We start from the raw sequence: 15,551 nt of genomic DNA, 5'->3' as shown, positions 1-15,551 counted from the left end.
TTGATTAATTTTCAATTTCAAGAACCATCTTGATAGTGAAGATCAATTTTAGGAACCATTTGTGATTAAAAACCCTTTTATTTTTGTCCATCAGATTGAATAAATCAAACGAAAACAATGGTCGTGATTAAACAAGAGTGCATAGGAGGAGGACAAAAAGAGTGCATCATTTCTTTATGTGATGACACATTTAGCTTTGGCTTTGTTTTCTAAGTGAATGGTTACTTTGAGAAAGTCCTTGGAGTTGGCTCAATATAACAAGAAATAATACTTGCATTCAACAAGGCATCACACCAGTACCAAAGTATCATGCCAAATTCTGTTAATATGAACAAACACCAAAGCAAGACTTCAACGTCAGACTCATCTCCCACTCGTGGTCTCTAGGTCTCGATTCTTGTCTAGCACTAGATAACATGAAAGAATTTGCGATTGTAGTTTATATAACAACATTTCATAGCTTCAAATTATAAAAAAAAATATATCAAAGTCTGGCATCCCTTCATCTCAAATTTAATGGAAAATAAAACACCACAAAATGAAACCTGCTGGTTTCAGAATTTAATCCATTCCAAAAATAAGGTTGCAGAAACTGGTATTCTAGTTGCAGATACACTATCACACCACTTGGTAATTCTCCGTGATCAACTGCGTTCTTTGAGAAAACTTGGGAGGGGCTGTACCTTGCAGAGGTATAATGTTCAAAACCTGCACAAAAAGGAATAAACGTCACCATCTTCAATTAAATTATTTCATATCCACTACCCTTAATGCTACTCAAAGTAAGTCCAACGCAGCTGATGGTAATGGCATAACATCAGGTTCGAAGCAATCGAAGGCTCATGCCTAAGTGTTAGTGGCGTGTGAAGCAGTGAGTTCTTGGCAGTGTGATGGAAGTTAGAGCATTATATAATACTTCACCAAGTCTAGAAGTAAAACATCCACAGAGGAATCAAGTAGTTATACTTATAGAATGAGGTTCTTTAAGTCCATCACACGGAGCAAAGTACAAGACAATGGAATCAACAAAGTATAAGCTGTTGTACCTTCAGGTCACTGAATGTCTCGGTGGCAGAGAAGCACACAGAAATGGGGAAAAATACAGATGGGTCGGCTGGGGGAACAACAAACTCCAATGACCCACTGCCAAGTATTCAAGAAGGATGACAATTGCATTAATATTAGTTCATAAAGATTATGTAACAGCCCAAAAGAATCAGTCCAGCATTTACAGACCTGCGGTTCGAGTTATCTACAAGAAGTATGGACCACTCCAACGTTGAATTCCTGGCATCATATCTGTAATACAATTGTGATATCAAATTTAAGCAATATAGATTCCAAAGAAGCATAGAATGTTCAAATCCTTGTGCTCCATGAGGAAAACCATCCTGTCATATGGAAGCAGGGACATTCGGCATTACTTCTGGCTCCATTCCATTTTAGTATCTGTGCCCAACATCTATACAAAAGGATTACGTATGCGAAACAATACAAATGTTCTTTCCAGTAGGCATCAGACCTACCTATTATTCCTGGGAACTTCCACCAAGAAGTTTATTAAAAAGTTTTCTTTCCTTCCTATTAATGCAACTAGGCCAGGCCATGTTTTTTTTATACTTCCTAGGATCATGATTGTTTAATGTAAGGAAGCAATCAGAAAATAACCCCTCCTCTACATTCACATAGGACAATAACCACATTCAGTTATGTGTAGCTGTAATTTTAGGTTCCAAAAGCAGAGTAAACAAGAAAAAATAAGATGAATTTTCTTACCTCCATTCACCTTCAATCTGGTTTACTCGTGGAGCCTCTCTCGCAGCTGGGAGAGGTACTGAGATAACAACATTTCTCAGATCAAACATCTCTGAAGCCTCATACTCAATGTTGACATAAGTTTCATTCCCAGAAACAGTGGGCCAACAGTTGACTGCAACGGAGATAGATTGATAAATGGTGGTCAGGGCACATGAGAAAAATCATACACCACAATGATAAGACAATTGAACTCACTTGTTAGGGGCACCATTGACTCATCTGAAGTCTGCATTCTCCATCTCAAAAGACCAACACCTCCTGCATCACCAGTTTGACCAGTAGGAAAAGGCCTAGACGTATCCTTTAGGCCTAGAATGTTATTATTGGAGAATAGCTCTTTGTTCATGTTAGGGTGTGTTTTGAAAAGGATGCCAGGATTTCCACCAGTTTCAATCTGACCAAAAAAAAAAAAAAAAATGACAGTCACAAAACACATTTCAGTGACACAAAACATTGGACCTATCCTACAAGCTTATTAAGCGCAACCAAAAACAGATCACCACTCTAGATTTTCCATAAATCAGAATGAAAACAAATTTCAAAGGACAACATTCTAAATAGGCATATCTATAGAAGTCCCCAACAGCAAGGACATCAGTGTGAAGTTTCTATCAGATTCAAAGGAAACCTAGTCTTCAAATAAGGCAACTGCCAGATATGTGACTTAAACATATGACACATCATTATGAATGCTGCAACAATACTACCTAGATTGTGCGATTGTGCCCATGGTAATACATGATGGATAGTGATGAAATACCTGGACTTGGATATATGCATCTTCCTGGTTAAGAATTTGCAGAGATAATGTCCCCTGAACATCAAAGTTGCTCAATCCACCATCACGTTTAAGGGTTACGTTAAGTTTCTCTTCAACATTCAAAGTGACAGGATCAGTTAGAGGTGGGGCAGCTGATTTAGACTGGCCTGCTTTTGGCTGTACATCTTCAAGAATCACCTCTCCCTCTGCTTTCAAGGACTCCAAAAATTGGCTGGTCCTTTGTGATTTTCCCAGCTGCATACCCAAACCCTTTGGAGGAGCAGTAGCAGACGACGGTGGACGACCTGAGGATGGAAGTAAATCCAGAGAAATAATCAGAAAAGCCTTAGACCAGCGTCAAAAACTTAAAACACACCAAGAGCACAAGCTCTGGAATCCACCAGATTGAATAAAGAAACAAAGTAGAACTGGGCTTTATATAGCCTTCAACTCCTAATCCTTCTAAAGAAACTAAAAGCTCAGTCCTAATTAACTAACTTAAATCCTATTGCTAGTAGGATAAATAAATCAAGTTTGGTTGTCCTACATTAGAAGTGTACATGGTGAAAATAGGTCTTAGTTATACAATATAACTGCTCAATCCACTGTAAAAGGTACAATGGTGGCCAAAAGCAACCTCGCACATTATGAACTTATAATGTTTTCCTAAACAGACTATATAATATGAGCTTTACCAAATGTAGCATTTCAATTATCATCAAGGAACTAGATCACAAGTTTATGCACATCATAATCAAACAGGAATTTCAAATTTTCAAATCACAAACTACACACCACCATCACCACAACTAATTGATTTCAGAATGGACTACACAATTCAGGCAGACAATAAACACAAACCTTTGGTCTTTGTGGAAAATGAGTCAATATCAGTACTCAATCCGAAACCAGAACCACCTCCAAAGCCACTTCCACTACTGGATATGCTCATCTCACTAAACGCACTCTCAATTCTCCCAGATCCCATTGACTGTAAGGACATATATCCGCCTTTATCAGCTCTGCCCCTATCAATCTGCAGTAAATATGACACAGTATTATGAGATCAGAGGCTTGCAAGACTAGATAACTATGCAAAGCACTAAACTAGTAAAGGAACAATCACAAGACCCTAAACAAATACCTTGCTTTTGTCAATCTCACTAGCCTTCCGCTTCATAACATCCTTGGTCTCATTTATCTTGCTCTGCATCACAAGCTTGTGCAGTTTCTCTTCATGACTCTCCATTTCACAGTACTGCTTCACCTGTGCAACAGTCACATTTTCCTTGTGCCCAAGAGAGATGACTTCATCAAAAGCAAAAATTAACTCAAAAGCTGTCCTGCATACACCCTCTTCATCTAGGGACAAAGAGTATTCAGGTGCCTAAAAACAATTAAGGAATCAACTCAGCAGTTCTTTCCAGCATTTAACACAAATATACAGAATAGGAAAAGGCATAGCTCAAAGACAACTCATGGCCGAAATTTGCCAATGGGATCGCCATGCACCAGTTACAATTATTGCTTGGGTTGCTTGGGTATAACTTGAAGGAACATGCATGCATACATAAAAGCATAACCACTTGCGTACATAAAAGCATAAGCACTTGCATACAAGCACATAGATGGCTAAAAGATATCGTACATACTTTGGCCCTAGTTCGAGCTTTATACTTTTTAACATTTTAACTTTTTTTCTTCACACATCATGGCATGTCAAGAAACCAGTTTTGAAGAACAAGAATTCCAAGTAACATGAATTGAGATAAGAGACATAGATCATGGTTCCCGTGTGTAGTAGGAGAATATTAAAATGAAGGCATCAGCAAATGAATCAAAACAAAAAATGGGATCTAGATCCATGCAAACATTGTTTAACATTCATGATTATGGAAACAAACTAATAATTCTACAAAATCAGTAATGGTTCACGGGTCCAAGAAGTTAAGTCACCAATGGAAGATGAAAATATTCATATGCCAGAGAAAAAAGGATACAAGTTTAGAGAGTAGCCGCAAAGTCTCCAAATCTTCCAGTATATTGCTCTGCTTGTTTGTAACAAGTACCAAGAACAAAGCTTCTATTGGCTGGTAAACATAGCGCACATTTTCTGTCTCAACATATGTATGTTGTTTGCCAGTGCCAACCAACTTAGGGAAAGCCGCAAGAAGACCTTCAATTCTTATACGAGACATATCCACAAATTGTCTAGATACAAGCACTGCACAATAAAGATAAAAACCAATTATAGAAAATAATTGTAACAACTCCAATAATATGCACTATTTCAACAAATTAGTTATTAGCAAGTCAGGTTAAAACGAAAGTAAGTAAATGGGTCACTGACAGCTTTTGATATAGATGGAACACATAAACACGTGAAAACCCTACTAAACATTCCGTAGTCTTTACTGTGTAGCTAAAGGATAAGAATGCATATGTTATAACAACTCATCCATAAGAAAAAGAAAGTGAGTACATATTTAAATCAAGTAACAAGAATGCGCATGTTATATCAGCTCAGCCAAAAGTACAACAATTTTAAAACAGAACATAAAAGCCTGAATATCTGCCATTCCTGCAGCTTCCCAACCTAGCTCCTCTAAGGAGAGATCCAAAGAAACCCACTGTCTCTATCCATCACCAAGATGATACAAAAGTCTTGAATCAAAATGAAACAAAAGACCACTGTTAACGTCTGGTTTAATCTTACTGCACTTGGACATGAGACACAACTCAAACCACTTTACGGGTTCATCAAATCCCTAATTCAATCAGTGTCATTCTTATATTTAATCAATCCACAATTCTTAAGAGTTCCTTGTGTGAACTAGGAATAGACAAACAAAAAATGTGAAGAACTGTTCTTTTGAAGCACCAGCCATTCACAGAAGAATAAGAAAATATGCACAGAACTCACCTTTCCCAGACTTGCTTATAATGGAAGCAGCAAGCACAACCTGAATTACAAATGAAGGGGGGAATGAGAAGAGATATTCCAAGAAAGCAAAATTTATACATTTTAACAACGCAATGTATTACAAAGTTACTAACTTCATGCAGTTACACATAAATTAAACTCGTATATTTAGTTTCAGCATCTTCAGTTATGTTTGCATCCACAATACCTTTTCATATTGAGTGGTAAAATGCATGCACTATACTAACACCAATTACCAAAGACATATTATCATTATCCCACTAAGATCATCACTCTAAAAAATTAAATGGAAAACTGAGAAGAAACGTTTGAATATATTACCATCTTGATTAACTCGAAGATTATCGACAGCCACCAACTCAAAGGCAGTAACAAAGATAGCAGGGGCACACCCTAAACATGAAAAATCTCACGAATGTCACAAAATTAAGAATAATAATCACAAACAAAACCAAAATGAACCACAAGTATGAAACAGAACGAAACAAAACAACGTGCTCTCCCACAATGTTTGCATCATTCCAAATCACATGTGCATGCGTGCAAACAGAACTCAACACCAAGTGAGACACCATATATGTGAACCTTCAAAATCAGTAGCTCAATTATACGAATCAAAAGGCTCGAATCCAAACTCGGTTGCATGGGATCTAGTCATTGCACCTCTAATTATTTATATACAACAGAATTGAGAGGCAATTTCACGCAACAAACTAAATATTTCCAAAATCTGACTAAACTAAGTTTGTTAATCCGATCCAACAAATTATACCTCCTCACAATTTGCAACCTTATCGCTACTCCTAAACATTGACGAATAAATGCAATACTATCAGATGGGGTAGCAAAATTAGAGAATTCTTGAAAGAAAAATCACAATTGAAACTGTATTTCATCAAATCACGCAATGTAAAAGAGGCAAGACAAAATCAAACAAAATGATCAACCTAAGATCTACACCGTAATCACCAGAATCTCAAGCGATGCAGTAGAACCCTAAACTTCCCACACCGATTTCCGCCGACAAAACGCAAGAAAAATGAAGCAGATCTAAAGCATTTGAAAACCACAGATTTGGAATGCAACGCAATTACTCTACACAAAATTTACCAAAATACAAAATCAATCAAGGTCTTGAGATCTAACCTCTTACCGACGGAGAAGTAGAAGATGACGAGGAGGAGGAGGAGGAGGAGAAGGTGAGGAAGGTGATTGTGCAGCGCAGCCTGCAGCAGAGAAATGTAAGTTCGGATCTGTGGGGGTGCGTAATACGGCAATCAGATTAAAATCACCGTGGCAACTTGGCAACAAACGTTTTAAAGTACTTTTGTTTTTCTTGGGGTCAATAATGACCAAGCCCAAAAACGAACAGCCCAAAAGAAACATCACAACTAACGAATTTCTCCCGTGCACATGTTATACATTTTGTATCGTACCAGGTTCTTGTGTGAGGCTTCGTGTCGTGGACTCAGAAGGTAGATGAAATCCTGGTCCTTTTAAAATTACGATTAAATCACGTCAATATCTTATATAGATATTTTATAAGAACAAAAGATAAAAGACAAAGTGTGAAAGAAAGGAAGGAAATGGGATAGAAATAAGAAGGGAGAGAATCTCACTCCTTGGCCCAGTTCGATCTAGGGGTTCTACCCTCATATCTCTTTCTCATTTTTAGCTTTTCTAAAATAAGGAGTTCATCTTCTGGGCGCCTCTCTTCCCCGAAAAGATAGTGGAAAGTTCTGCTTGGCCCAGTTCAGTGGCTAGGTTTTATGTTGATGTTGTGCATGTCAGTGTTGAGGGTTAATTTCATCAAATGTGGTTGATTAAGGAGGACAAGTGATGTGTTGTTATTTGGTGTTTCAGAGATTAAGTGTTGGCAGTGAGGTGTCATGGTGCTCACTGGGTACAGGGAGGATATGTGAGCGGATTGTTAGTGTATAAGCATTGAGCTTATTTGAATTTAGTAAATAAGGCCTTGTATTTAGTTGTGTATCCACTTTGGTTAAAATTACCAAGTGTAGGGCTCATATTGTAATTTTGTCTAAGTGACATGTGGAATGATCCTTGAACTTAGCTAGATGTGTGGCTAAGATCATTTTCTATTGTAATAGCGGGAATCCAGATGCATAACTAACCGTTATGCAGTGTAATGTGTGAGAGTGAGAATGAATAGAAAGAAGAACATTCCCTCTGCGATTTTGCAGAAAGAGAAGCATCCATATTCATCTCCATTTTATGTGATTTTCCTTTCTTTCTTCCATTAGCACTCACTGAATCAAACTCTAACATGGCCTCAAAACCAGGTTAGATCAATTGAGATATGGCGTGAACTGTGAAGCTGACGTTATCAACGTTGAAGCAATCAAGCTACATTCAAGCTCGTTCTGGTTCAAGTGAAGTCGCTGAAACTCCATAGAAACCAAATTCTAGTTGTTTTCGTACCATCTAAGCTAGAAAATGGTTGGATCTGGAAGTTCTGAAATGAGGACTCCGATCTTCTCCGATGAAAATTACAAGTTCTGGAGAATCAAAATGGTGACGATCTTCAAATCACATGGGCTATGGAAATTGGTTGAGAAAATGGTCACGACCTCAGATTCAAAAAAGAAGAAGGTTGAAGGGAGTTCAGAAGAAGAAGACGATGAGAAAATTGTGGCTGTGTATATGCAAGATGCAAAAGCTCTGGGTATTATACAAAGTGCAGTTTCCGATCAAATATTTCCCCGGATTGCCAACGCAGATTTAGCAAAGATGGCATGGGATTTGTTATATGGAGAATATCATGGTGGGTACAGTCTGTTAAACTCCAAAATCTTCGACGTGAATTTGAGTATACTAGAATGCGTAATGATGAATCATTATATGGGTACCTTACTCGCTTGAATGAACTTATTAATCAAATGAAGACGTTTGGTGAGGTATTATCGAATGAAAGACTTGTGCAAAAGGTTTTAATCAGTTTTAGCAAACCTTATGATCCCATTTGTCTTGTGATTGAAAACACAAAATATATAGAAACTATTGAATTACAGGAGGTTGTGGCAATTTTGAAAAGCCAGAAACAACGTTTTGATATGCACACTGTGGATACCACTGAGAAGGCATTTTCCTCTTTGTTTGTGAGTTCAAAAAGGCAGCAGAATAGGGGTAATTCTCAATCTAGTGGATTTAAGTCTCAAAAAAACTAGAATGCAAAAGGTAAGAAGTGGGATTCAAAGCCTAAGTTTCGGCAAAAGCCATTTATGGGTCCTGCACAGAATGCAAATTCTTCATCCTCCATGAATCAAGAAGTGACAAAACCTTAGTGCAAAGTATGTTCAAAGTTTCATTTTGGTGAGTGCATATATAAGGGAAAATCCAGATGTCACAACTGTGATAAGTTTGGACATTGGGCTAGGGAGTGCACTATAGGTAAGGCTATTCAAAAGGCTAATTGTGCAAATCAAATGGAGTTATCTGATAACCTATTCTATGCTAATTGTGCAATTGTTGAAGCAAGGGTGAATGGAAATTGGTATATTGATAGTGGATGTAGCAACCACATGATAGGAAATGTCAATCTTCTTATTGATATAAGAACCAATGTGGCAGGAAAAGTGCAAATGCCAACTGGTGATTTAGCCAATGTGGTAGGAATGGGATCTTTGGTGATTGATACAACTGAAGGGAGGAAATATATCAAAGAAGTGATGTACCTACTTGGGTTGAAGGAGAACTTGCTAAGTGTTGGTCAGATGGATAAGCATGGATATTACTTGCTATTTGGAGGAAAAGTGTGCAGTGTTTTTGATGGACCATCAATTGATAGTCTGGTTATAAAAGTAAGAATGAAATAGAACATATGCTACCCTCTATCTTTAATGTATAATGATTAGATGCATTAAAGACAAGTGTCACTCATTGTACATGGACTTGGCATAAGAGGCTAGGTCATCTCAATCTCAAGAGTCTCAAGCAGCTTAGAGAAAATGATATGGTGCATGGTCTTCCACATCTAGAAGATATTGATGGTGTATGTGAAGGATGTCAATTAGGAAAACAACATCGAGATTGGTTCCCAAAAGAGCAAGTGATCCACTGGAGCTAATACACACTGACTTATGTGGTCCCATGCAAAATGAATCAATTGCTAGGAACAAATACTTTATGCTTCTTATTGATGATTGCACAAGGATGTCATGGGTTTATTTCCTAAGACACAAATTTGAGGCCTTAAATTGTTTCAAAAAGTTTAAAGCAATGGTGGAATTATAGTTTGGTTTCAAAGTGAAGTGCCTAAGGAGCGACATAGGGGGTGAGTTTGTGTCAACTGAATTCGACAGGTTCTTAGAGATTGAAGGAATTCAAGGGCAGCTATCTATGGCATATACTCCACATCAAAATGGAGTAGTGGAGAGAAAAAAAAAAAACAGTTGTAGATATGGCTAAGGCAATGCTTCATGATAAATGCATGCCATATTTCTTGTGGGCAGAAGCTGTGCATAAGATTGTTTACATTTTAAATAGGTCACCTACAAAAGCTCTTGGCAATCTAACTCGATTTGAGGCCTATAGTGATAGAAAACCAGATATTGGTCATCAAAAAATGTTTGGATCACTCTATTATGTGCATGTACCAACTAAGATAAGACAAAAGCTCGATACAAAGAGTGTCAAATGTGTGTTTGTGGGGTATGCAACATGTGAGAAGGGGTACAAGGTATTTTATCCATGCACTAAAAAGTTGATTTTGTCAAGAGATGTAGTTTTTTATTAAACCATATCCTAGAATTGGAAGGAAAACTCAGAAAATTCTATTGTTGTGAGCTATATTCAAAATCAACCTGAGAATGTGATTGGTGAGAGTTCACATAGATTGAGTGAAGTTGAAGAAAGTCCCTCTAGTGCCAGTACTCTTTCAAGCACTGAAGAACAAAATGTCACTCATGAGTCTTGATAGATTTCACAGCCTTATGATCATACCCTAGTGAAGTAGAGAAATATAAGTGATATTCTAGCTCAGTGCAATCTTTGCATTGTAAAGCCTGAGAAATATAAAGAACTTGCACAAGATAAGTTCTGGATAAAGGCAATGGAAAAATAATTGTCAATGATTGAGAAGAATTCAAGTCATTGGAGTTAAATGGGTGTTCAAAACTAAGCTGAATTTGGATGGCTCAATGCAAAAGAGCAAGACAAGATTGGTTGCCAAGGGATATGTGCAGAAACCAGGAATTGATTCTAATGAAACAATTGTTCTAGTTGCTAGACTGGATACCATCAGAACCTTAATTGCTCTTGCTGCACAAAGAAGCTGGAAGTTGTACCAACTAGACGTTAAATCTGTGTTTTTTAATGGAAAATTGCAGGAATAGGTTTATGTTGACCAACCTGAGGGGTTTGTGATTAATGGCAAGGAAGACAAGGTCTATAGATTGCATAAGGCTCTTTATGGATTAAACAAGCACCTAGAGCCTAGTATGGAGAGATTGACAACTATTTTGCTAAGTGTAGGTTTGAGAAAAGCTTGAGTGGAGCAACTCTCTATACTAAGACAAGGGGAGAGAAAGATATACTAATTGTATCCATATATGTGGATGACATAGTATACACTGGAAGCAATTAAGAGATGCTGGATGAATTCAAAGAAGGCATGAAGGTGAAATATGAAATGATAGATTTGGGACTTCTCCATCATTTCCTGGGAATGTGAGTGATTCAAACAGATTCGAGCATTTTCATACATCAAAGGAAGTATGCTTCTTCCTTGTTGAATAAATTTGGCTTAAGTGAGTGCAAATCTGTCTCTAACCCTCTTGTTGCTACTGAAAAACTAAGCAAGGATGATGGAAGTGGTGCAGCAAATGAAGAGCAATATAGGAAGATTGTGGGAAGTTTGTTATATCTCACTGCTACAAGGTCATATGTGATGTATGCAGCTAGCTTACTAGCTAGATATATGCATTGCCTTACAAATAAGCACTATAGGACAACCAAGAGAATGCTCAGATATGTTAAAGGAACATTAGATTATGATTTGGAGTATGTGAAAGGCAAGAAGGCAGTCTTAGTTGGATTTTGTGATAGAGATTGAGGAGGATCAATTGAAGACAGCAAGAGCACCTTAGGCTATACTTTTTCTTTTGGAAGTGGAGTGTTCTCGTGTTGCTCTTTCCACTGCAGAGGCTGAGTACATAAGTGCTTTGGAAGCCATAGCTCAGGCCATATGGTTTAGGTTTGTTTTGGAGGATTTTGGGGAGCTACAAACAGAAGCAACTCCTTTGCATTGTGACAATACATCTACAATTTCAATAACTAAGAATCCAATGTTCCATTAGCGGACAAAACACATTGATAGAAGGTACCAAAGAGTAAGTGGTAGACATTTTTACCAAAGCTTTACCAAAGGAAAGGTTCAACTACCTCAGAGATAAGCTTGGAGTCATATCAGCTCAAAACTTAAAGGGGAGTGTTAGTGTATTGGTATTGAGTTGATTTGAATTTAGTAAATAAGGCCTTGTATTTAGTTGTGTATCCATTTTGGTTAAAATTACCGAGTGTAGGGCTCATATTGTAATTTTGTCTAAGTGACATGTGGAATGATCCTTGAACTTAGCTAGATGTGTAGCTAAGATCATTTTCTGTTATAATGGTGGGAATCTAGATGCATAACTAACCGTTATGCAGTGTAATGTGTGAGAATGAGAAGGAATAGAAAGAAGAACATTCCCTTTGCGATTTTGCAGAGAGAGAACCATCCATATTCATCTCTATTTTCTGTTATTTTCCTTTCTCTCTTCAATTAGCACTCACCGAATCAAACTCTAACACGGATGGCCCTCATAGTTCAAGTTTGTGACAGATGGGTTCCTTTTCCGACTTCTAGTGAGAGAATTTCTTTTCAAATCTTTCTAGTGATCAATGGTGGTATGTAATATTTTGAGTTTTATTGTTTGATCTTGCATGCATGCATGCATGTGTATAATTTACCTACTACAACTCCCTCCTACGTATGAGTATGAGGTGCTCGTAATTTGTTCGCAAACCCTTGAAAAAAAGAATCCAAGCTTCAGATGAAAATTCAAGAGGATTGACGAGTGACGATTTCGGCCACACATGACACGTCTTAGCATTTCATTTCATGGCACTTATGACATGGCAAACCTACTTTACAATATCAACCACAAACTTGATTGTTGGAATGTTTTTTATTTTTCCAACGTGATGGAATTTTATTTTTTTTAACAAACGATATTATATAAGGTAAATGGGAGGATGTGGTCGTAGCCTTATAATAGGCTAGCAATAATTTGGTTCAAATTCTTTTTTGACGAGAATCGAACCTAAAACCTTTCACTTCTAAATGAAGAGAAATCATTAAACCGTAGCATAGGGATCCCATGCCAGAACTTTTAGAACCTTTTGGAATAGGGATCCCATGCCAGAACTTTCAAGTTGCACCCAGTAACCGTAGGATCCCTCCAGATGGACACGTGTGCGGCATCAGCCTCATAACCGCCCCTAAAGGTTTGACAAGTTTTCCACAAATTTCGCTCAGACAAATTTATTTCTTTGATTCCCACCCTTATTTAAACCCTCCTCCACCCCTTCCACCCCTTCCACCCCCTCCATCCCCTCAACCAACAACACCACCAAACGACGACATCCCAATCTCTGCCTTCTCTCTCTCTCTCTCTCATCGGGCTCAGCTAGTTTCTCTCTCTATCTTCCCAAGGGTCAAGGCCTTCCTCTGTAAACACTAATTCCCTTCTCCCTTGGACACCGTCATCACTCATGGCTCCCGAACTCGTCCCCACCAGCGTCCCCAAATCGGGTTTCACTAAACCCGCCACCCTACCGAGTCGGGCGTACGTGACTTTCTTGGCCGGCAACGGCGACTACGTGAAGGGCGTCGTCGGGTTGGCCAAGGGATTGAGGAAGGTCAATGCAGCGTACCCATTGGTCGTTGCAGTCTTGCCCGACGTCCCGGAGGATCACCGCCGCATTCTTCAATCGCAGGGTTGCATCATCCGTGAGATCGAACCCGTTTACCCACCCGAGAACCAGACCCAGTTCGCCATGGCCTATTACGTCATCAACTACTCGAAGCTGCGGATTTGGGAGGTACGTTCTTTTCAGTTTGCTTACGTGGCTTCGAACGTTTATGTGTTCTTTTTGTTACACGTAGAATTTGGGTTGTTCTGGGTCTTACACGTGGCAGCCTTGTCTTGGAACCGAAGAAAACTTTTGTCTCATGTTTTTCCATAAAAAAAACATGTGTAACAAATTTCAGTTGTACTTAATGTGTACGAATTCATCTAAATTACGATGAGGGTGAATCGAATACGACACTTCTGAATTTTTTTTTTATTTCATTAATATTGTAGTTTGTGGAGTACGAGAAGCCACCTCTTTGACTTGCCAAATGGACATTTCTACGCCGTGATGGATTGTTTCTGTGAGAAAACGTGGAGTCACACGCCGCAATACCAAATCGGGTACTGCCAGCAGTGCCCGGAGAAGGTCCAGTGGCCCACATCGGAGCTTGGCCCACCGCCGTCGCTCTACTTCAACGCGGGCATGTTCGTGTACGAGCCCGGCCTCGAGACCTACTATGACCTTCTGAGGACTCTCAGAGGGACCCCTCCGACCCCGTTTGCAGAACAGGACTTGTTAAACATGTATTTCCGGAAAATATACAAGCCAATTCCTTTGGTTTACAATTTGGTCCTGGCCATGCTGTGGCGTCACCCGGAGAATGTGGAGCTAGACAAAGTTAAAGTCGTTCATTATTGTGCAGCAGTAAGTATTACTTAGTCTTGATTTAACATATATACGAGGTGTCACATTTTCTGTAGGGTTTGATTAATATACGTACGTTGATTGTTACAGGGATCGAAGCCGTGGAGGTATACGGGGAAGGAGGAGAACATGCAGAGGGAGGACATTAAGATGGTGGTGAAGAAATGGTGGGATATATACAACGACGAGTCGTTGGACTACAAGAAGGCAGCTGGAGGAGCAGGGGCAGGAGGAGTTGTGGGTCCAGCAGCAGCTTCAGGTGGTGAAGCGGTGAACATGCAGCCTTTCATGGAGGCTCTGTCGGAAGCAGCTGCGGTCCAGTGCGTGACAGCCCCCTCAGCGGCTTAGTCGATCAAGACCGTTCATCCATTTACGGGGTAGACGAGAGAGTGGAAATATTTAGATGAATTCCTTCCCTTTTTTTTTCCCGATTAATTGGTGATTAATTGGAAGTTGGGTCCAATACATGTTGGGGTCGATCGATCGGGGGAATGAGGAATGAGTAATGTAAGCAGCTTTTGGTTTTGGTTTTTGTATTTTATTTTTGGGTTTGTTAAATGAACCTGCTCAGGTTTGAGGTGTGTTGATAATCTTGTATGAAAGAGAGAGAAAACGCCATTTATGTAATCCATCATCCTTTTATGGAGGAGCAAATGGTTAATTAATGAAGTATATGTTTATTAGTAGGACAAATCAATTTGTTCACTCTACATTCTTTTCTCTTTAGCAAACGCTTCGTTAAACCCTATGTATTGGGTTTATGTGTGCTACTTGCTTTTCTCTTTTTGTTTTGTTTTTTTTTTTTTTTAATAACAAATCGATATTATCTACATTAAAAGAATGATCGAGCTAAACTTTACAATGAGCTAGCAATAACGTTGTTCAAATTTGCCTTTGCTGAGAACCAAACTTTATAAAACCTATTTCTTGAGAGAGTATGTTCTTAACCAACTGCACCAAACTTTCAAATTAAGGTTTGTAAAACACTTTTTCGGTGTCCCTAATCTCACACCATCTACAGTGGATGGCCTAGTCCGAGACATTTAAGATATTTGAATTCCAAAAATTCTCAACTGAATAATGCTAAGAACACCAAATTTGTGCATTAAATTTGGGGCATCTAGCATCACCCTTCTCCTTATCCCGTCGATAAGCAACGTATTCAAGTATATACCAGTCTGCTTACCATGATTTGATGCGTCGGATGTCTTTGTGAAGACAAACCTGACCGGAGGCATGATCCTATAC

At 38.7% G+C, this 15,551-nt stretch overlaps 2 protein-coding genes across 4 annotated transcripts; one reads left to right on the top strand and one right to left on the bottom strand.

Annotated features, from left to right (window-relative positions):
• Positions 1-438: 438 nt before the first annotated feature.
• On the bottom strand, positions 439-6,969 carry LOC137739559 (coatomer subunit delta). Of its 2 annotated transcripts, none has more exons than XM_068479170.2 (12): positions 6,669-6,969; positions 5,844-5,915; positions 5,502-5,541; positions 4,579-4,802; positions 3,723-3,965; positions 3,440-3,614; positions 2,579-2,883; positions 2,014-2,212; positions 1,777-1,930; positions 1,237-1,299; positions 1,047-1,143; positions 439-708 (listed from the first exon to the last, which is right to left on the bottom strand). In XM_068479170.2, exons 2-12 carry the CDS (start codon positions 5,844-5,846, stop codon positions 619-621), a joined length of 1,593 nt encoding a protein of 530 aa, XP_068335271.1. In that variant the 5' UTR covers positions 5,847-5,915; positions 6,669-6,969; the 3' UTR covers positions 439-618. The 2 variants fall into 2 exon arrangements, with proteins under 2 accessions (XP_068335271.1, XP_068335272.1); XM_068479171.2 differs by having other exon boundaries at positions 6,676-6,817.
• A 6,168-nt stretch (positions 6,970-13,137) lies between these two features.
• Positions 13,138-15,014, top strand: LOC137738642 (galactinol synthase 1-like). Of its 2 annotated transcripts, none has more exons than XM_088700016.1 (3): positions 13,138-13,669; positions 13,889-14,303; positions 14,394-15,014. In XM_088700016.1, the coding sequence occupies exons 1-3, from the start codon at positions 13,296-13,298 to the stop codon at positions 14,649-14,651; spliced, it is 1,047 nt and encodes a 348-aa protein (XP_088556142.1). In that variant the 5' UTR covers positions 13,138-13,295; the 3' UTR covers positions 14,652-15,014. The 2 variants fall into 2 exon arrangements, with proteins under 2 accessions (XP_088556142.1, XP_088556141.1); XM_088700015.1 differs by having other exon boundaries at positions 13,332-13,625.
• Positions 15,015-15,551: the final 537 nt, after the last annotated feature.

The sequence above is a fragment of the Pyrus communis genome, chromosome 9 (assembly GCF_041283825.1).
Source record: "Pyrus communis isolate YQ-2024b chromosome 9, ASM4128382v1, whole genome shotgun sequence".
NCBI lineage: Eukaryota > Viridiplantae > Streptophyta > Magnoliopsida > Rosales > Rosaceae > Pyrus > Pyrus communis.
Note: the sequence above shows the minus strand (reverse complement) of the source record. Positions and strands in the feature narration are given on the sequence as shown.

Coding starts and splice junctions, on each gene's coding strand:
- LOC137739559 (XM_068479170.2), bottom strand. Junction 3,615..3,722: donor GTGAGATTGACAAAAGCAAG/GTATTTGTTTAG, acceptor TATTTACTGCAG/ATTGATAGGGGCAGAGCTGA. Junction 1,300..1,776: donor CAGATTGAAGGTGAATGGAG/GTAAGAAAATTC, acceptor ATTGTATTACAG/ATATGATGCCAGGAATTCAA.
- LOC137738642 (XM_088700016.1), top strand. CDS start 13,296: ATGGCTCCCGAACTCGTCCCCACCAGCGTCCCCAAATCGGGTTTCACT. Junction 13,670..13,888: donor GTGGCTTCGAACGTTTATGT/GTTCTTTTTGTT, acceptor TTAATATTGTAG/TTTGTGGAGTACGAGAAGCC. Junction 14,304..14,393: donor TCGTTCATTATTGTGCAGCA/GTAAGTATTACT, acceptor TGATTGTTACAG/GGATCGAAGCCGTGGAGGTA.